Below are 23755 nucleotides of genomic sequence, written 5' to 3' on the forward strand. Positions count from 1 at the left end.
TATGTGTATGTTGTGTGAATTTTGAACGAAACCGGACAAGTGCGGAAGCACGCACGTACCAACGCACGGACACACAGAGGGAATAATTAAGAAATACCTTGGAATGAATCTGTGATTGTGGATTCTTCACACCCATGACTATATTAAAATATTTAAACAGTATGTCTATCCGCACTCATCTGACTCTCCTTAATAAACACATAGTTATATAATATAGAAATATTATGCGGTTTGGGTCAATATTTGTATTAGTATACCGAACAAAACAAACAATTTGTAAAGGGTTGCACTGCAAGATCTCTTTTACCCTTCTAATAATAATAATAACATACATGATTTGTCTCATTCATAAGTAGCTGTTTAATCACACTTCAAATATTTTTATTATATTATATCATAGTCCTCTAACAATTATCATCACATTCAAATTTTTTGGAGGTATAAACTACGGGCTTCGAACATTTCACAAGCGGCGATGCTAACATATGACGGACACACACACAAACAGTACACACACTGGGCCACTCGGACCTACATAAAATGCAATATAACAACACGTTTCCGGTTAAATAAACAATTTAATGAAACCAACATTATATACGATACACATCGAATAATACAATCACCTTGTTGAAATAATTAAAAGCACTAAACTTCATTATATAACGTTAACTAATTCAGGTAATTAGTTAAGTACACAATGCAGCTACGGTCAAATATATTATGTTTAAGAATATGATTTACAAATAATATGAACACTATGCACAATACCGCCCACAAATGGTGAATCTAACACATCTGTGCACAAACGACGCAACTCATGATGCAGAAAATAAATTAAAAAAACATTTTGAAATTACTGACTAAAGAAATTGTAATAGCTAATAGAAAATAGCAAATAACACTAAAATACACATAATAATTTGTTTTACTTAAAATAGATAAATCTGTTGCTCGTTAAAACCCTTCGATTGGGGAGACGGCACGTAGACGTAGCGGCTAAACACACAAGGCATCTTGGGTAGGCTGTGCTTTCTGTCTCCCCTCTTATAAACTGTTATAAAACACACATTAGTAACTCGTTTTACTAAAAAATAAATGTTATTGCTCCATTTTTAAGACACCCTTAGGCATCAATTTAAGCAAACGTTTCTTAAAATAGACGTCAATAAGACTACTAGTGTATGTTTGATCTTGTCGTTGACTTTAAAATTTGTGAAAACGACTTCCACGAATTATCTACAAGATGTTACAACATGTTCGTGCAGGTTGATTTTTAATTCAATTACCTAATTATTGTAATACACAAACATAATATGAAGTCATGGTTTAGAAATACAGGTCATTCATTTATTTCAGATGAAACAAATACATGACATTCAACTTCTCAAAACCACTCCATCCAAAATGACATTCTGTTCATTGCATATGTTTCTCAGATCAACAATCACGATAATTTCGACCTTCAGTCAGTGTTGTAGAAAATTGCAATATAGAATCACTGTTTTTTTAAAAAAAACTGACGTATGTAGTGCAAATGCCACCTGATTAGCTGTTTCAACTATTTTGTGTTACTTCAACTAGTCAGAAATCGCTTAAGTTTACTAATAAAATGTTCGGATCAAATTCACATAGTCAGTATATTTATATATACGTGGTTTCTAGAAATAAAAAAATACATTTGGATTCCCTCTGCCAACAAATACTTGAATACAAGTTTTAGATTACTCGACCAACTGTTGTTGAATATTAACATGGAGTAGTTGAGAAGGAATTAGTTCGTGTGTAACCTTTCAAACTTATATTTTGTGCTCTACATCCTTTGTCAGCCAACCACATGCAGTACAGTGAAGAATAGAACAAACGTGAATAGCGATTGATTGGTTTCAACTTTCTATTCAAATGAGTTCATCTTAGTTTTTCCCAGAGCTGCTTCAGATGTTGTACAAATATTGCTTTATTTTTCATTATTTGCAATTGTGATTAGAAGTACTAAAACATGAAATACTTGTAAAAATAAAAAGGTCTCTTTAATGTCCCGACTTCCCTAAACGTGGTTTTAGTGAATCTATATACATACATACACAATACAAGATGAGTATTTTTACACTCACCGCAAGACATTTAAAATTTCCAATTAACATATTTTTTTTTCAATCTCTACCCCTTCTTGATGTATCTACATTGATCTATCATGTTTGGAAAACTCCTTTGATAAGATAAATCCCCAGGAAAACGAAAACATTAATTATTTGCATTATAAATCAGAATGATTGAATTTATCATAAAGAAACGGCAATGTCTAGACATAACTCAAAGGAAATCGGCAGTTAGGTAATCTTTAGACAAACATTGGACAAACATTTACCACCGTAATAATTATTGCCTATATCCAAGGTTTAAGTGATGTATATGTTATTATAGTATCAGACTTATCAACTTTCAGAGTATGTCTCAATCACATATTGAGGATGAGATGAACGTTTATCGAGAAGCTTATCGACGGGGTGCGAGCCATTTATTCATTCACAACTTTGTATAATAAAGCTAGCGTGCAAATGATGGGAAAATGTCGTTACAATATATGTATTATTTATTATTAGGATGTGAATTAAAATATGTATAATATTACTGTAGGAACAAGCAATCTATCTAATATAATTTACAACAAATGTATGAAACAGCAATACACGTACAAATTGCATTGGCAATAACTTACAATATATTTGTTTTCATTTAGAAAGTTAAAGGTGCCATTAGGGTAAACAAATGTGTACGATCATTCAAGTGCAAATTGTGTAACGGAACATGGACATGTGGCATACATTGTGTTTAGAAATCCATATTATTATTAAGTATTGTCATTCATACTAAATGCGTCATTATATTTCGAAAACTACGTTAATTTCTCCATCATATTCAGAAACGGTTTGCGTAGGAGAAGCAATAGTGCTTGATTCGCTCGGTGTCGGACCATCGCAATCACCTTCAATGGTTTTCATTCTCTTATCTGGCTTTGTAACCACGCTCACTGTCGTATGTCGTTCTCCCTCTAGTGAACATTGCCGTTCTTCGTTCGATTTTAAGTCTGACATGTCTTTACTAAAATTCCTTGTATTGGATATGCCGTTGTCTTCTATGTCTTTGAGTTTGCTTCCCTGTGTTGTAGAACCCACCTCACGTGTCGATTTATGTGTATGTTGCGTAACGCTCTGCTGAATGGCCGATTTCGTATTCAATTGAGGCTTTAGGACAATTACGTAAATTTTGGGAAAAAACATGCAAATGAGTATCCCAGTGGTAGAAACAATTACAACGACAGTTTGTGATAGTGCTTTGAGTTTTCCATATGTCCAGAAAGATACAGGGTAATAAATAGACCAGACACTGAAATACATCATCATTGAAAATGTGATGAATTTCGCCTCATTGAAATTATTCGGTAGCTTGCGTGCTCTGAAGGCTTGAACGAGACACACGCCGCAAAGCAACCACGTATAAATGCTTGTCGACAATTCCAACGCCAATGATCCGGGGGCGCAGTGTGCATATGTGTGCGTTTTAGAAATATCATGATTCAACTCGGGCACTGGTGGCGCCAAAACGATTGCCAGCACGACGAGTCCAATCTGCACAACAACCAAAAGAAACACAAGGAACACTTGAAGGCGCACTCCTGCTAGTTGTTTGCGTCTCATTGAGGATTTTAGTGTGGCTTGAAATATTGATAATAATCGGTGTGTTTTAACGTATAAAATTGCAATACATCCTGTGTATGCTATCCCGTTGATTTGTTGCAATATACATAATATTTCAGTGGGAACACTGAAATAAGTTAAACACCCAAGATAACAAAGAAGAAGGAAAAACAACATAAGAAAACTCAGCTCTCTATTTGAGGCTTTAACTATAGCCGTATCAAAACACCTTATATAGAATATCCCTGTAATTATTGTCATGGTTACGCCTATGAACGCGAAAACAATAATGACAACGCCAGCCGGTTCTAGAAATCCAAGATAATCTAAAACCTTTTTTTCACATGCAGTGTGGTCGTCCGTGGACCAGAATCCCTTGGGACAAGTAATGCATTTCGTCACTCCTGCAAACAATAAAAGAGGTTATTGTAATTAGTATCTGTGTATCTCAAATAACATTTAAATATTGTTTCTTAGTCCGAAAATGGGACTTATAATTCGGTCTCCGTGCGTCCGTCTGTGCGTCCGTCCAGAGTCATATTTCAGAATCCGTCTGTCCGATTCCGTTCATTCTTTGCATGTGTCTAGTACTTTATGTGAGACATATGCACATACAGTGGTTTAGCAATTCGATCCAAAATGCCCGACTCGCAGCCATCTTGTTTTTTGAAAATGTCATATTTTAGACATGCTTTTTTCAGTTTTCATTCAAATTTGTCTCCGCTTGTCTGTGTATGCGTCAATCCGTCCGTCCGTGCGTCCGTCCAACCGTCCGAGGTCATATTTCAGAATCCTTTGGACTGATTCCGTTCATTCTTTGCATGTGCCTAGTACTTTATGTGGGACATATATACATGCAGTGGTTTAGCGATTCGATTCAAAATGGCCGACTGGCAGCCATCGTGGTTTTTGAAAATGCTGTATTTTGGACATGCTTTGCCAATTTTCATTATATATATATATACATAACGGGATACATGTCCATGACAATTTGTTTCAAAATCGGATCAAGGATGGACTCAGTTTTTGGCCTTACTACTATATTTCCAAGATTTATGTACCATTTTCATTTGTATTTGGCACATGCATCATACATGTCACTTTGTTTCATAATCATATCAAAGATGGCTGAATAAGGGCTGTTTTCATTTTGGCTATATTACTATATCTTTGTCACCCATGTTTCATTTTCATTGATACTTAGCATGTCATAAATGAATACATGTACATGTCAATTCAATTTGCAATTTGATCAAATATGGCCAACTGGCGGCCATCTTGTTTGTTTAAAATGTGATCACTTGCACATGCTTTCACTTGTGATCTATGTTTATCTTTTCCATGTCTTAAACCAGAGTGTTCAAATTTGATGTAAATAAACAATCTGTTGTATACGCCACTTTGGACCCAAGTTTCAAGGCCACGCTTGCGACAACCACTCCACTTTAATATGACAAGCACAAAGTAAACTTTCAAAAATTTAACGGGGACATTTTTCAATGACTTGTTTTTTTCATTTTCGAGCGCAGTTCAAAACATCAGTTTATTACAAACATAGCGACTATATAATTTGGTATGAATGTATTAATATTTTACTTATGAGGAAAATGTATCAATGTGGTTTTCTGAATGCATTATTGCCGACTACGTGTAGTATCTTTTGACCCCTATCTAAATTTGCTTTAATTAGATACGGCGTGCGCATTAATGATATGTATACGATGGTTTAATGAATTATCTACGTTATTTCCCGAAAATCGATTTATTGATTTATATGAATTCCTAATAAATTACATTCAATAAGTTATTGCGATGTACTCAATTTTTTGTATTTCAGTTGTGTCTACTAAATAATACATATGATCTGAAATGTACAACCAATCGTGGTAAATTAATTATTCAAACTATACACTTGTTGAAAACATTTCTACATGAGCAATTTTGTTTGATATTGATATCTGAATTTTTATGACAAGAAAGATGAATAATACGGAAAGCGTGAAACTTATATGTAGTACATAATTTATGGAATCATTGTATTTATGAATTACGTGTAACAACTTGTTTCCCACTGCAGATGTCATCAATTGCTTATGGTATATTTATATGTGCATGTAAAACAATATTATTTCACTTGACACCAAACATACACAAGAAAAGTGTGTAAAAACAATCTACTACAGTCTACTACATTCCACAATCAAGACGTCTGAAGATGACGCAAACAAATTAGGTAAATGATCAGATTGGCGGCCATATTGGCAGTACAAACAACACTGACGACATTAGCTTATTCTATGACTTTACATTTAACGAAGTAATATTTTTCAATAATTTTAATATTTATTTTTTAAATTTGGACCGGAAGTCTTCCCAAGTTAATTTCAACGGTAAGTACACTAATTCACTTTTTGTTAATCTGGAAATGACACTGGAGTAACAATCTGAAACTATTATAGCATCAGTTGCTGGTAATACAAATTCGAACCTTTAACAAGTACGACAAGATAAACACGGATCACTGTTGTTCAAGTCATGTAGAACACATTGAAACTATGGCATTATATTTTATTGATATCATACACAACACAGCTGATTCGCGTCGATTTTCTTTCCTATATTGTATGGATGTAATGAAACAAACCTGTTGCATTAGCTATTTCGCCATCGGCACATGGTACGCACTCAAAGCAGCAGTGTGGTTGGCCATCAAGTATAGCTTTTCTAGTTCCCAGTGGACACGGGTGTGAGCACACCGATTCAGGGGCCTGAGTACGAACAAATAAAAATATTTTTGGAAATAAAATCTATTTGCATTGAACGTGGCGGGTCGGGGAAAGGTCGCTGATATGGAGTGGTGATGGGGGGGGGGCACTTAATTTACAGGCGGGTAGAAGGTGCCACCGAACCCCCGATAGTGTTACAATATTTAAATATTGTATGCTGCATATTTCATACTCATTATTAAATCCAAATGATCTATTGGCGGCTCGTTAATTTGGTTTGCTCATAAATTCTCTCACGATTTATATGTAAACCGCATGACCCCAAAAAACAAAAGAAGAATATCTGGAACACAGTGAGATTCATGAGTATTTACTAGTTGATCAGCTCTCCAGAATGATAAATGTTCCCATAGAAATTCAATTCTAACTTCGCTCATGCACACGTGCACTGTAGTCAGTGAATGCCCTTGAGGGTGTGAAGCTTTTGCTCGAAATATATATCTAAAAATATATAAATTTCGATACTACTCACTGTTTTTTAGGCATCATAAATTAATGATCGCGTATTGGGTCATTAAGCTAAGTATTATTATGTGTGCTAATCTGAAACTATGATAAATTCAGTCTCTTGAGTATAAGAAATCCTTTCAAATAATAACAAAACTTAATTGGATACGAGAGTCTCATGTGAGGTAATTTACAAGAAACGGATATCACAAAGTGTACCTTAATGTCTCCACTGTTCCATTTAATGAGCTCATCATCAAGTTGTAACTTTTGACCGTCGCTGGCACCGCCATCGAATATACCAATTGGAACGAGTCGGATCGATTCGTCGGGTGTTATCTGCCAGTTATTTATTTCATATCTACCCTGCCCTTGCTCATTGTCGTCAAAATTGTAATGGACGCCGTCTGTACCTGTGAAATTAACTTCTCTGATGTATCTCAGTAGTTGCCATGGTTCTAGCAAGGTAATGTTTGGACATCCGCCATCTTGCAACAATCCACTTTGGGGTTCGCACGTTGCAATATTGTGGAGCGCCTGAGCAATGGCACGCACTGCTAAGTAAACATTGTAGGTGATTCTGTAGTGGGATTGTTTAAAAGCTCTCGTCTCCTCGAACATCATATTGGTGGTGCAATTCGGCGATGGTGCTGCTTCAATGTCATAGACACGTGCATTAGGCATCTTACACTGAAATGTGTGCTCCCATAGCTCAGTCAAAAAGGTGTTTTGTTGATTTTCGTTGAATGGCGTGACAGTTTTCAAATAGTCGGCAAAGTGCGGTATATTACCCTGGGATAACACCACACCAATGGATCCATCTGATATCGTGTGAAGATCTTTGCTGATGTCTGGGTTATCTGACCACGTTTCACAGGCAATCCATATACGATCTAATGATACAAATGATGAACAGTAATTAAATTTTGAAGTGATGTCATAATTATATGATCTCATTACTACCATGCATCACAGAATCATTGAATGCATTGTCTATCCCCAAAATCTTTTCAAAACGCTTGAAATCACCGCTTGGTTATAATTCTTAGACACATATATAATTCTTTTACTGATTTGTGCATGATGTGTAATATGTGTTTCCTTGTTTAATAGAAACGTGTTAAGAAACCAGAAATAACAGTTTACTAATCTGGGAGAGTCAATTGACAAACACTCACAAAATATGGATAACTAACTATATATACTCAGGATCATTCATTTTTATTAAAACACATCGTAGTAATTGACAGTAAAGTGTTTAAGAAAATTTCGATGATAATTAAGCATTAAGGGTGTTTCTACGGGATTGAATATATGTATCATATATATCATATAAGAGTATTAATTGATTGGACAATTATGCAATAATGCAACAAACATTATGCAAGCAGTACTAACACAATTGGGTGATAAGAAATTAAACTATTGTGTAGCACTCGAACAGAGGACTATGTGCTATACACGCCATTGGCCTTACTAGAAAATCACCGAAAGTGACGTAATTCAACGCATTATGAGATGGTTATAAAAATTATCTTCAGGAAATAGTTTGATGTTTAGCATTATTGATATTCACCAGTTGCAACATATCAGTACTATCTCAAGCACCAGGTTGTGGAAGAATTAATTGTATGTACCCGTATATCGTCCCAACAACCTATTAGTACAACTGTAAATCGAGACAAGTGAATTTTGATACTCCGCATTTGGTGATCGACGGTGGTAGTTCCACTCACATCTTTTCTTACATGTGATTTAAAAATAATTTCACCGAAAACTGTTTGAAATACTTTTTTTCAACCCAAAACACTAACAACAACGTTTCACAGAGAGCTAATGTATAATACACATTTGTGTTCGGGAGAGTACTAAAACACTTTTCTTCCAAATTATATTCTTGAAGCACTTCCTTAAACAAACAAACGCACATGCAATGATGTAAAACATCCAACGTAAAACACTGAATGCGTGAAGTGATTTTAAAGTCGGATACAATGTGTCATATTTTAAAATACTTAGATTTACTGTGTATAACATGTATTATGTTGACAGATGTCTTGTAGCACGTAAATCTGTGACAATGTCATTAAAAGCAAAAAATACGACTACAAAATAATATTCGTAATTTACACATTAAATGTTCACAGGTGAATTAGCCTGGTGAGCTATTGTACGGCGATATTTTCATATCGCTTTATAGATGCTTATGTGTTACCTGTAGTGGGACCTGTGGCATACGCATAGACGCACGCCATCGGAAGAGGGCGAATCTATGCATTGAAGAATGACTACCTGTCAGTAATTATTTGTTCTACAATTCTCGGATAGTCATATCAGAATAGTAAGGTTCAAGCACCAATATGTCAATCTCTCAAGTGAGGAAAAAGTTTGCCATCGTTATTATAGGAACAATAAGTAAAGTTCGTAGATAGCTAGTATTGTATGCGACGTGTATCCATATCTGTCTAGCTTCAAGGTAATTTACTCAGGACCAAGACCAGTCTATCTATTTGTGTTTAAGAGAGTACCTTAATTTTCTACAGTCATAACCATTCCCAACATATTCATTGTGGCTCTTATAATATTCTAAGGCCCCTACGTCTTTTACAAGTACCAAGATGTCAATCTCTCAAATTTGCTATTTATTTTTTGAAAACAGTACATATTTACCATCAGAACCATTTCTGGCACGTCCACTGTGGCTCTTATTGTAGCGAACAGCAAACATATCTACCCTTCTTTTATATACAACAATGTTTGCGTGATTAGTCTTGCTAGTCACTTGTTTTTTTATTTTCGCGAACGTACATGTATGAGAGACGGTCCTAAATAAAGTAGTTGCATCCGTCTTGATAATATAATTGTGTTCAATCAAAACCTGTGCATAAACAGTCCAGATGGTTAATTGTTCTCATGTGCACTGAATACCACTTAGTTAATTTAACCCTTATCTGTCCAAGTCATTGTAAAAGTACATGGAGCTAACAGGGTAAGAGTCAATGTCGTAAAACATAGGGGCTACTATAAAACGAAAAAAAATATACTCGAGCACAGATACTGATCATAAAACTTTAACAGATCTAGCTTTTGACACTAATTCATTGTAAACAAGTTAACGGTCGATGATATGACAATTTAATTTCGTTTTTCGTTCATCTAAACTCATTTTCTATCACAAAATATTATTTCTCTCATGATAACAAAAAATGGAAGGTTTGCAAACAATATGTTTCTCAAATTCTTATCACTTCGTAACGAGATCTATTATTTTCGCTGATGCAACGATTATGTCTATTTAACTCGGAATAAATGCCCAATTAAGTTGTTGACGTATATTTTTTAAAACGTGTTTAATTATATGCAGGCTATTTGCCTCATTAAACAAATAGTATAGCTCTGACGCAATCAGATGTACATTCACATCGATACAATCGAGTTTTATAGCCGCATACCCCAATGCAATTGTCCTTTAACTACTTTGTATCTGATTCTGCGAAGGACGGCCTCGTTAGGATTTGATCGTAGATTCCTAGGGGTATTGGGTAGTATATATTGTCACGCTGTTTCTTCATACACCATATTGTTCAGCTGTATTGTCTGAATGGGTAAGCCGTTCACGTAATTTGATAAGTGTAAAGCACACACAGCAGGGGATTGAGGTGTCTCCATTGACATAATCATATGATTATAATGTTGAGCGAGTATGATATGGCATGGTATAGATCCTAAATACGACTGTTGAATCGTCACGACATTTATACATTCATACGCATTATTAATTAATCATATAAATTAATTTTTACCTGGTCTATTTTCTATTCTCCTATAGTAATGATACAGCAATACAATTATAATATTATTTCCCATAGGTGTATATAACATGTAGGTATATAAAATTCATGACTCAAATACGCCCACCATTTCTTAGAAACATACCTGATCGCTCTTAAACCTTATCCGTTGTTCATTCACCACGGTATGGTGATATGAAAAATACGTATACTTCACATTACATAGTTTCTTACCAAATGTAACTGTATCACATATTTGAAAATAGTTTTAATAACCTTTGCTCTTATCGTGCAAATTTTTGGAATGACTGGAAGCAAAATGACACCACGTTACTGGCGCACATAAAATAGCCTATATTCCCATTAATAGAACGCCGCGTTCTCTTTGAACGATATGTACCACATGCATATTAGATCATAACTAGTCAATTATGGAACATGCGTGTGACTGGGTAATATTTTTTTATCATATTTGTACTGGTCGATTTAAACAAAAACTCTAATTCATTTACGTCAAAATAATTGTCGTTATTTTATCGGGTAATCAACAAGTTTATTACATTGAAAAAAAATGTTCATTTTAAATTATAATCAGGCATTACTTCTACATATCAACTACAAAGCCAGTTATGCAAGCTCTATGGCACTGAACACAAAATATATTCATCGCGAAGTGTTGAAGTTATAAGTCTTGTAGCGTATAATTTCATTTGCTTGTTACTAAATTATTTGTCTTATATAGAGACGCCTTGCCAAGCTTTTGTAGTTTTCATATATTCTATAATCATGTTGATAGTGTTATTACTTTTACATTGTATTGGTTAGAGTCAATATCGACAATTGCGTAGAAAGAATCATAAACACTACCATGTAAACCAATACACATGTGGTTACCTATTATAAATCGAATGATCATACTCACAGTCTTATACGTTATGACCAAATATGGTTTCAAAAATTATATAATTTGTGGAGATTGATTATTTAGTTCTAAGAACAAAATGTAGATATGTGCGCGAAGGCATATGCATCATGACCCAATAGAGATTGATTTTCCTCATTATTTTCGTTCTAAGATTACCACGAAGATACGTCAATAAGTGCACGAAGGCAAAAGTTCTAAGAATCGTAGCAGAGGTCGATGTAATTGCAATACACTTCAAGTTCTCAGTATTAGCGTGATAGAATTACTATTATTATGCATATGTCACCGTAACGCCATAAGTTACAGCGTGCCGTAGTTTTGTTTCATTTTAAGGGGTATTTTCATCTTACCATATAAGGAAATGCGAATTTCAAACATGGAATGATTACGCGCGTAAGCGTCCTTCGATAAGAAAAAAACAAACATGGCTGTCACCGTGGTTTGAACCAACTCCACACAAAGAAGTTCGCTGATTCTGTTCTAAACATTTTCGGCATTCCCATGATGTATATCCTTGGAAGGAAAAGATCTATAATAATAAGGTAGATAACTCAAAGTATGCACTCAGACAGTACACCGATGCGCGTCGGTCAAAATGAATCACCATGAATAATGTTCATAGACGTGCAATCTCGATTCAGTTAGATATTAAAGTTAGTTTATTCACGGGGGTTATTTAGTTTTGAAACAGGATCACAGGTCTCCTAGTACAAGATATAAAACCTTACTTCAGCCAATCAGATGCCTAGATTCAGACTAACCATGCTATACTGCCTCATTAATGATACTATTAAAGTCAATTAATTATCAGCCAATTAAGGTATGACTTTAATGATTATTTCGTAATTATTTCGTAATTAGGAACGTTCAACATAATTGTATAGTAATATTTATAATTAATAGTAATATTTATGACCCTCAGTGAGGCCTCAGTAAACAAGTACAATATTTCTTCCGTTACTACCAAGCATCAATTAAACGCAGTCATATGTTTTACGTTAGAGTGTAGGTGGCTTTGAATATTTTTTTGAATAGTTTATGGGTGCGAGTGTGGACAGAAATATACATGCAATATATTCAACTATTCATACATTAGGCACACATGAATAAATTTGTCGCGTAAATCAATTAACCGCATATTGAATTAGATTAAACCGGCCTCATAATTCAGCACACATTTGCTTTATAAACAAGAAAACGTATTCAATAACCTGTTTAAAATGTCATCGAATTAACAAATTGTGTCTCGATACAACTGTCTCTCACCGTTTGTTAGTGGTAGACGTATTCAATCAATATACAAACGAAATGACCTGATTTTGCTGGAGCATGTTTGAAGTAATACGGAAAAAATACTATAGCAGGCGGGAATGGAGTGATACACCTTGTTTCTGTCAATGATGTGAGATATAATAGGGTTGTTTTTATCATAAATCATACGTTGACAAATAAAATGCTAAAGTAATACTCACGATGCAGAAGTTAAATACCTTAATTTTACTTTACGAAAATAACGAACATCCTTGAAAATTGCAATGACTGACGAGGCGATGACGCCTGTGTTCTTCGTCAGACATGTTTTTTTTTGTAATATATTAACAATTTTGTCGAGCATAGTCCGTATAACTTGTAGCGGATTTTCCTACATTTGGTCAGTACTGTGATTTTGAATCAGTTAGATGTTTAAGCTTTAAAGCTTTTAACCTTTTAAGTTGATTCAGTTATTCATAATGGAACAGAAACAGATATATGACCTAGTGTCGCTCAATCAAAATGACAATACATTTATTTAATGTTAAGAAATATAATATATACACACGCGCCTCAAGCGAAAAGGAATAAGCTTGTAAATTACAAAGCTTGTAGACAAAACTCATTATAACGATTCAATTAGGTATTTCGTCAAACGCAAATAAAATATTTATACATTATACCAACAATTCAACTGTCTTAATACGTTGTTCTGATTGAGCGAGAACGTGTTTTCGATTATGCAAATGTGGCAAAATACACCGCATATTATGGTTCTTCATATTTAGAAGTAGGCCACACGTGAATAACACACAACATGCATAAATATTAATGTAAAAAAAGTCGGTAAAAATAATAGTTTGTTTAGAATTACTAAAGAACTTTGCAACTCCCGATAATGTTTGTTCATCAGAAACGCAATGAAAATACAAATTTAGCAAACGGGACAAAAAAAAATGATTCAGTGACAGTGACTTGCTCATGAATCGTAAATGTTTTCGATCCTCCAAACATTATAGCGTGTGTAATGATTTTACTTATAGAAACATACATGCGCAATGCTTGTCCACCGTAAGCTGTATTCATAATCGCTGCATGTTAGTTCTAGGAGCCATTTTATATACTACGGTTGCAATTAGAACGCTTCGAATGTCGTTTCACATTGCACGTGGTTTTTAATAAACGCGTTTCCCTGTTTTAGAATTACATTGGGAAACTTCTCCATATACATAATCGAAGACGCTCATTTGTATTTGTCGTCGATTGAGAAAAATCTCGTCGTAAAAATTGGTATCAAAGATAAATGCGGGAGACAGAGCTAATTACACAAATAACCTAATTTATCGTCATTTACATCAACAAATATATATATGATATTAATTTAATTAGTAGCCAATTTAATTAGCAGCCAATTAAGCTCAATCTTTTATGTTTGTTTTATTATTATGAAAGTTCAACTCCCGCTAAGTTATAGTGATATTAATGAGACACCGTGTTGATATAGTAACAAAACAAATTATCCATTTTTTTGCTATCTAGAAGTCAATAACCGACATTCACATCATCATCATTATCAGTCGGGCGCACCCGGTTCCATGGTCAGCTTCCTCCACGACTCCCTGTCCCTCATCAGAGCTTTTAGTTCCTCAATGCTCAGGCCAGTATGCTTTTAAAGCACGGATACGTCATCAAAAGACCTACCAGGTCTTATCTGTCCATAGGTTGGTTTCCACAGTAGCACGAAGGATGCTGGTTCGTTGTGTTTGAAGCAGTGTTCCGCCAGTCTCAGTCTCCGTTTTTTGTTTGTTTCAGATACTTGTGGTAGATTACCATATACACGTCATACAACTATGCATACAATAGACACACATGAACAAATCTATTTTGCAAATTAATAAATCGTGCTTCCCGATATGATTAAACAATATTTAATTGCCGTCATCAATCATTTATATACTTTGCCATCTACATTACGGTAGTAGCAGAGGTTCACTTCATAAACAAGACAGTGTATAGTGATAGTGAACAGGCAAATTGTCACTATATATATATATATATATATATATATATATATATATATATATATATATATATATATATATATATATATATATATATATATATATATATATATATTATGACATCAGCGCACAAAGCTCGTAGACATTACGCTGGCTCTCTCACTACACAGCGACTATATCGCCTTAAGCTACGTCTGATACGTATTTAACCATCATTGTTTTGCATAGGTCTTGTATGACATTATTAAATATTACGATTGAATTAGGTGCAAATAATCGTGGGTCGACAATGAGATTAGTTAGATGAGCACTATCATTCGATTTTAGGTGTATGGTGACGAGGCACGGTGCATATAACTATACTGAGGCACAAGACGAGACACCGTATAATCTATAATTATATGATTACATGGAGAGAATACATGCTCGCTTGATTTGAAAAGTGTTGTATAGCTTTATCAAACTGTGTTCTCAAATAATAAAATATCCACAAAATGATTAGGAGTTAGCAGTCTTTCAGTGCAAATACAAACTTTTCCAAATCAAAAGTTATAGATTTATCCCGCTCACAAACGCTTCACATCTGTACGGGAAATACACACACATTGTTAAATGATAGCTGATGTTCACAATTTCATATCAAAGATCGGCCGACAATACAATGGTGTTACATCCGAACATTGTTCTAATTTTATTGACGTATATGAGACCTTTGTGAAACCGAAATAATGTAAATTACTAATATCTTTTCCCAATAAGGTTGGTGACGACTGGTAATGTTATTCAGTACATGAACGTCTTTTAATGGCTATTAATATGTCAAATAATAGGGATTGATTGACTTCCATAACGTTTATTATTTTCATTGTTTATGTTTGTTAATCACATTTTTTTAAACTAATTTAACATACATACATACATACATACGTATTTTTTCGTGTCAGTCTGCAGCAGCGTTTTTATGTGTTTCTTTGCCTTCATAGGGTGCGTATACTAAATAGAGTTATTCAGTTGTGTATGTTAATTAGGTGAATATTTGTTGGGAAAACCTACCATTTTCCTGAGATGCTTTTCAGCATGCAGCGAGTACACATTACTAGAGCCATGTTTGTGCGATGCTTCCAAGTCTTTATGAATAATTACATTTAGCACCAATTTGTCCATGGATTCTTAACTAGACTTGTATTGATCGAATATAGTAGACAATACGTATTATGTCAAAGCAAATGTGATCATCACAAGAAGATAAATTGGAGTTAGATGTGTAATACAAGATGCCGTTTAGTGTCTGCTGAACGAGTTATATAATGATGGCCAGCGATGACATAACTAATTCTAATCATCAGCAAACGATGGCTCTTATTATACTTGTTTTGCGAATGTTGAAAATGAAAACACAAACGAATTGTATTTTGTTATCTAATAAACTATAAACAACGTGGCAGTATTCAATCAAACCCTAGTTATTTGAACGTTGATCAACCTCGTGCTATATGGAGAAGCGTGTGAAGTGAAGGGATGAGGATGAACTTAAGGTGAGTAAAACGTTCGCTATTTACTTCGTGACTTCTAAGACAAAAATATCGGTAGCTGCAGCACTAGAAGTCTTCAGCTTTATCACTGCGCCTGATTTACCGGGAAGCAACATTTCAGGTAATTGCCCAACCCGGAGAAGAAATCTGTAGAATCGACTACTCGACCAATGGCAGAATTGTTTACATTCAAGGGTCCACAGTATATCGCATTAGTAGTTTATTTCCCATGTATTTTCAGATAACACATTACACCAATGTGAATTGTGATGAGACTATTTATGTTTAAACATTTGGCATAAAATCAGTTAAAGGACCGCATCGACTATTTACAATGTCGGTCGCAATTGAACTGTAGTCAACAGAAGTACTTTGGGGTACCGTCGATCAACACGATATTCTTGAAACGACACGCTGTAATAAGAAGTTCAGATAGCGAAACACTTTCATCAAGCTCATTATTGTGAACTTACATACGCTTTGTAATCCTGCAACTTCATTATTCTTAATGACAATATGATAAACCGTCTTCAATGCGGCAAGGGTTACATTAATTTCCTGTCGTCCAAATATTCGTCAACGCGGCATGTATATTTGACGTGGTGCATTTTCAGTTATCCATAAATCATGAAGATAGAAAATCGCTCGACTATTACCATATACCATATTGGAGTTTGTTTGAAGTTTTCTTTTAAATCATTTGATTAAATTATCAAATGAAATGTATTTTTTTAATTGTGCTAAAGTAACTCATTAATAATCAATGTTATTCAATTATTTACAATTTTTGAATAATTGCAAAAATGTAAAATACTTTATATTAAGATGATTTATTAAATAATTAAGTGCTGTCAAATTACAAAAGCTGATACATTACGATTTAATACTAAATATGATGATACATTTTTAAGCGACATGCTGGTCGAATAACTATTTTGTTAAATTGTTGATTCTCAGAAATAAAACATAAAATCGATTTAAACTATAGAAGCATACTTTCATCGCGAATAACATAGTTTTAAATCTGTATTTATGATTCATTCTGATTTATTCGATGACACTATCAAATGGCTGTTATTAAAATTACGAGATTAAACCTTCATTGCTCGTGATTAGAAAGCCCATAATAATAACATAAATAATCCATTAATTCCAAAGAATACGTTTGTATTGCCTATTCTATGTGCACACGTTCGAAATTGTGACATTCCCCTCAACACATGATTTATAGTAGCGCTGTTTTGCTATTGCGTGTCTTTAGGATCATAAATTAAAATTTGGTCGAGGTTACATATAATATAATGATTTATTTAAACACTCATACTACTCTTCCCTGACACACAAATTTCACGCTGGTTAATGAGATTTCAGAAATGTTGACCCAACTATATTTTACCCAATTGAGTTTACTTTCACTACATGGACGAATTTATTTTACTTGTAGTAACATTAATAAGCGACTTTTAGCATATTGGATTGAAACGTGGCACATAAATGCAACTTGTGGGATTTGTGTGAAGTTTCCGTCGTCAAATGTATATTAGTACTTCAGTATTAGTTTAACCATGTGTGGACGACTATGTTTAGTAATGAAGGTTTTAATGGAATATGTTGTTACAATTGCCCCAGCAAACGAGAAGAAAGTCATTAAAATGTCTGAAATGCTGCATCTACATTTTAGAGAGATTTTATGACATTCAAATTTAGTCGATCAATGAAAATCGGTTACGTTTATGGATTTTCTTCTATACTACCAATACAGAGCCACTACTAAAACCGTATATCTATTTTGAATAGTTACTCGCCAATTAAAAATTATCATTTACTAAATTTCACATACATGATAACTACATAGAATTGAATAGGAATTTTAGAAAAACGTATATTGAATATGGGTAGAAAAATACGTACAAAAACACACGTTCAGACAAGTCATCATTCACGTGTCTATATTATGGTATGAGAATAGCATACACGAATATATAGCTGAACTAAATCATGGATAACTCAAGCTGACAGTGTACTGTATGTGTATTATACGTGAATGTGGATACAAATTTAACACCATTAACCTGAAAAGCAGGTGTTATTCAAATTAAAAGACACATAACTTGTGTATAGTAAGATATAGTTCAATTCATCGTACAATACAATGTCAGTGCCATATTCTTCTTTTTGCGCTTCGAATATTAAAGTTTAGTGATAATTGTTTTGCTGAATACAAAATTATTCCACGTGGCGTGAATCTGCGTGATCGGTTTTCAGACCTCTTCACGCAGTAAGTTCGTTTATTTGGGGATATTTAGTGGCTGAGCGTTTGATGTGCCGTGGCGATTGGGCGCTATACACGAGCGTATGTTCCAGTAATACGTACAGTGCATGATTACTTTCGATGTAATGTGATATGTTATCAGCTTCTATACGTTAACAGTTGTTTAATCATGGCTGCGAATCTCACAGCTTATCTAGCGTGTATTTATAATAATATAACTCCAAATAACATTTATTACGACAAATAATAGTTATATACATATTCACCGTGCATGCCGCAATAATATGAGGTTAGCACGAAAGTACGACAAAAGGATATCGATCGACACATTGTAGTGATAAATTATTGAGAGAAGTGGCAACAAAATTGCGAGATGCGAACGTTTGTGTTCAATGATGATATGTTTTCTCCCTCTAGCGCTTTTGTGTGTTTTGTGTGACGAACGCGTCAATGTCAGTGACATTGTTTACCCTAAACAAGGAACAATTAGAAAAATAAGCTGTATCTGTATGCACAGAGCCCGTACGTTCCTTATGAGTAATGTTCTCGCTAAATAGTATTCCTATAATATTAATATCTTTGGCAATCACAATTCGTATAATTACTTGTTACTTATTATTACTTTGGCCAGATGAACATACATTACAATCCATTGATCTGTGTTCAGAGTTATGTTATCTTATTTCTATTAGATATTTAATCTAATTCACTTATCAGATTCACATATCTGCAAGCGCCGGATATGTGACTTGATTCAGTCAATCGAATGTTTAGATTCACATTAACTATGTTATAATTATACAGATAGGTATTTCGACAAGATATTTGTTTTTCTTGTGTCCAATTTGCGTTCTCGGTTTTTCCCAAACAAGCCTATAATCAATTACGCGATTACGTTACACTACATTTTGGGTAAAATATAACAGAGATACTTTTCATTTAGACCACATCCGCCCACTTTAATTTTACATTTTACGAATAAATAACTTTCTTTTTCAATCCAGATGAACGAGAATGTTATCGGAACCGAAATAATTATTTTAATTGAGTTCATTAATTTAATTAAAAATATATGTACACGAGTATACAAATCTGTTAAATAAACCCTATATTTATTCATTCAACTATCCGTGTTTTGTGAAGCTCCCTTGAGATAGATTGGCATTCTTCAATATCACGATTCATTTACGTACAGATTGCCTTAGGTCGACAATGAGATTAGTTAGTAAAACGTATGATAACGAAGCACGTGCACGAGTCATACAAAGACACATTACTAAAACACTTGCTATATCTATAAATGTTACAGTAATCGTGTTACTTGACAAGTGTGTTTACAACACTTTTACCAAAGGTATCTCCAAATAATGACCCGCTTAAACCTTTACTAACAAAAGCTATAATCACCATGGTTATTTGTTCGGCGTTCATAGCTTTGAATAGTTTGAAGCAATCTAAACACAGAACGATGCTTCTCATATGTACAAGACGCTCACACGCATTGACTCATTCACGTCACTTCTAACTGTCACAATATCAAATTCAAAAGTCGGCACTATCATGTTTAGACCCTGGAACCACATTAAGACTAGTACAAATTTACAATATAAACGTATAAATCTGTTGACGTCAATCTTCGTATATTATATGACCCTGGCATTGTACCCAAAAATGTAAATTACTAATACATTTTTCTACGAGAAGTGTTTTATACTGTTGTTTAATGATTGTCTACTATTTGCCTTGCTACTTCATAAAATACAGCAATGTAGGTAATTGCAATATTGAACGTTTAGTTCACTGAGTAATCTACTGAAGAGTAACCCTATGTATCTTACAAGAATATATTGCTACCATGGTCGACTGATTGGTGCAGTAAGTTTCAAATCAATCCTGCATATGGATGAATGTGGTTTCATAAGCCGAATTATATGACCTGTAGATTGTTTTACTTGTCAGCTATGGTTGATAATAAACTTACTTATTTGTTTGTCTTAAAACAAGATTTATAAAAATAGAAAAGAAACGTATAAAGGTATAAAGGCATTGTTTGAAGCTTACAACAACAAGAGGATATAAAGCTATGGTTTATTCAGCATATGCATTTTTTTAACAATGCCTATATGTTTTAATGATAATAGCTTTAACTGCTATTTTATAATTTAACGTGGGTTATGTGAATGTGGAATATCTTTATTTATTCAATGAATTAAAAAAATGCTGAGAAGTATTATTGGTTCAATGTTTTCTTCTAATGGACAATATAAAATTAGGTAAAATAAATAATCGGGAAACTACATCAAACACCATTTATATGCACTAATTTAATTAGTAAGTAAAACATCATGCAGAGAAATGAAACTTAATTGCAAATTAAAATACTTTACAGCGAGTTAAATAGAATAACATTCTTTTTATTTATATTATTAACACTAATACTGTAGAATCTGAGTCACAGATTTGTTTTGATGTTTTCCATTCAAGAGTAAACTTGCAACACTATTACATTTTTATTGACATAACGAGATGCGCTCGTGTTAATAATTACTAGATAATAAGATAATAACAAGGTCATTGGTGCATGTGATTGCATTTGTATTACTCATTATATGAACAGTTCATAAATTGTGTTATTCCCCTCGGATCTTTATACTTATTTGGCCATGACTTATCAACACTGGAAATATTGAACATATTTTGTCAAGGTTATATATGATACAATAATATATTTTAACACACAAACTACCATTTCATGACTTACTAAACATTTATGAAAACACAGTATAAGACAAAAAAGAGTAGTAGGAGTAGAACAATGTGTGGAACAATGAATTTAAAGCTACATTTCTTGAATGTCAGAAAATACAAATAATTCATTGTTTGTGCAAATGCTTTGCATGAGGCAAAATAATGCTGTAGAGGGTTTATAATTCTTTTGAGTATTTTCCTTATTATTATAGCCGTGTATATTTTAATTTGAATGAATGAAATGTATAATTACAAACCATACTCCCACCAGTGGTAACATATTAAAACCGGATGTAGGCAGACAGTTTATAAAAACTATATTGTAATATACACTTCATTTTTCACTCGGCGGACGCTCATTAACGTTCATGTCACTATCGAAAATAGTATTTTTTCAAGTAGTATAAGATGTATACGATCATGAAACACGAGTATTTAAATAACTACTTACATATATTATATATACTTATATATTTGCCATTCCATCATATGACAAAGTAAAGCTTACTTTGACAATCATTATGCACATAGGCCGTTTATGTATGTTTTGGTGTAATAGGTAACCAACAATTACGTGATTCCGTATTAAGTAATATCTAAAACAATTCTAATTTGCATACTAATTAACTGAATTGCACAATATTCATATTGGGTCTTAAAAGTTAATACCTAATTGTTTTTTATCCATTGGAACTATTATACGATAAACACATTATGAATACTAGTAGTTGAAATCAAAACATGTGACCACTTACAAGAACGTACTCTTGATTAACTAATTGCCTTGATAACATACCAACAAGTTTATTTGTGTACATATAAAAGTGTGCATGTGCGATTTGACCTGGAAATAGTATGCACATGCCTTTTGACAAATTCAATTTCAGTCATTGAGACTATCGCATCTTGCGGTTTATGTCTAAATATGTTGGACAAGATATGATACCACCCTTTAGCAGCGTTTAATTGATTCACGACGTATGCAAGCAATTATTTCTTAATAATATGATACTATTGTTTCATACGATACGAATATTTTAATTATTTGAATGAAAAAAGAATTTTGACTGTAACTCAAAATCACCCCCAGTAACATTCTAATTACTTTTTTTAGGAATAATGTATTTAACAAATATAAATACCTGTGATGTTCTGCCTCGCAGCTTCCTGCAATATGAGCCGCATGCCCGACGCTTGGATGAAGGTCACCAATACTTTAACTGATGGATTTGTTCTTATCAAGTCTACAATCTCTGTGACTCTCTTCGGCGTTGAATGTGTAGGCAAAAGTTCGCTAAACGCAACGCATCCACCATTGCCTTCGAAATCATCAATGACTTGTTGAACACCGGGTCGTCCATAATCATCGTCTGTAGCAATTGTACCTATCCATTCCCAACCGTAGCGCTCGATTATTTCAACCATGGCACGGGACTGGGATTTATCACTAGGAATGGTTCTAAAGAACGATTTGTAACGCAGATATTTACTTAATAGTGTGCTCGTTGAACCGTGACTCACGAAAGGAATGTTATATTTCCCAAAAATCGTACTGACTGCTGTAGACACGGATGATCGTGACGCGCCAACGACTGCTTTTACAGTGTCTTCACCTTCCATGAAAGGACTGATGAAATCTAAAGCAGTTTCAGCTGACGGCGCCACCGAACCGCAGCTATCACGGATATCGTACCCTAAAGATATTCCAGGTACAAATGTTGTATTTCTGTTCACCTCATCGATAGCAAACATCATCGCCTCTGCGAGTCGGTATCCCTCCTCGTTAAAATGTAGACAATCATCCCTGAGTGGGCCAAACAGGAGGCTATCATCGATACGTTCTAATTCTGTGTGAAAGGGGAACATTCCCCCAATAACTACATCCCCCGATTTGTGAATTCGTCTTGGTAAACAATGAGCGTGTTCATTTCCAGAGTAGCCAGCGCAAAGCCATACAAGTATAGCGTAACCAGTTTGCATTACCATGAACCTTACGTGTCGGCACATTGTGTTGTCAACTCTACGATCCGTCTGGTCAGCCGTCGATTATTGAGTGCTTAAGTCATGCTTACATTATATTAACATTCACAGCAATCAACCAATCCAATGAAGCATTCAGCCTCAATATTTATCTCATAATTACCCATGTTAAAATTACATTACTTGTATGCAAATATACAGTCACATTAATATTCATGAGGTTTGTTATAATGACAAGCTAATTGAAGTTGAATTGTATTGTTTAGTGTGAGAGAATAAGCATATTTAATTGCTCAATTGTGAA

At 34.0% G+C, this 23755-nt stretch overlaps 1 protein-coding gene across 1 annotated transcript; it reads right to left on the reverse strand.

The window, feature by feature from the left end:
• Positions 1–2882: 2882 nt before the first annotated feature.
• LOC102800571 (extracellular calcium-sensing receptor-like) lies at positions 2883–23457 on the reverse strand. Its single transcript, XM_085495076.1, has 4 exons — positions 22614–23457; positions 7151–7824; positions 6343–6466; positions 2883–4102 (listed from the first exon to the last, which is right to left on the reverse strand). Exons 1-4 carry the CDS (start codon positions 23455–23457, stop codon positions 2883–2885), a joined length of 2862 nt encoding a protein of 953 aa, XP_085351202.1.
• Between the last annotated feature and the right edge of the window lie 298 nt (positions 23458–23755).

Source organism: Saccoglossus kowalevskii, chromosome 21 (assembly GCF_978046115.1).
Source record: "Saccoglossus kowalevskii chromosome 21, keSacKowa6.1, whole genome shotgun sequence".
NCBI lineage: Eukaryota > Metazoa > Hemichordata > Enteropneusta > Harrimaniidae > Saccoglossus > Saccoglossus kowalevskii.

What these genes read in the sequence shown, in the direction of transcription:
- LOC102800571 (XM_085495076.1), bottom strand. Translation starts at nt 23,457, where the DNA reads ATGGTAATGCAAACTGGTTACGCTATACTTGTATGGCTTTGCGCTGGC. An exon ending in TGCGAGGCAGAACATCACAG is followed by an intron (nt 7,825 to 22,613) that starts GTATTTATATTT and finishes TTGTATCATTAG; the next exon opens with ATCGTATATGGATTGCCTGT. An exon ending in CGAAATAGCTAATGCAACAG is followed by an intron (nt 4,103 to 6,342) that starts GTTTGTTTCATT and finishes TATTGTTTGCAG; the next exon opens with GAGTGACGAAATGCATTACT.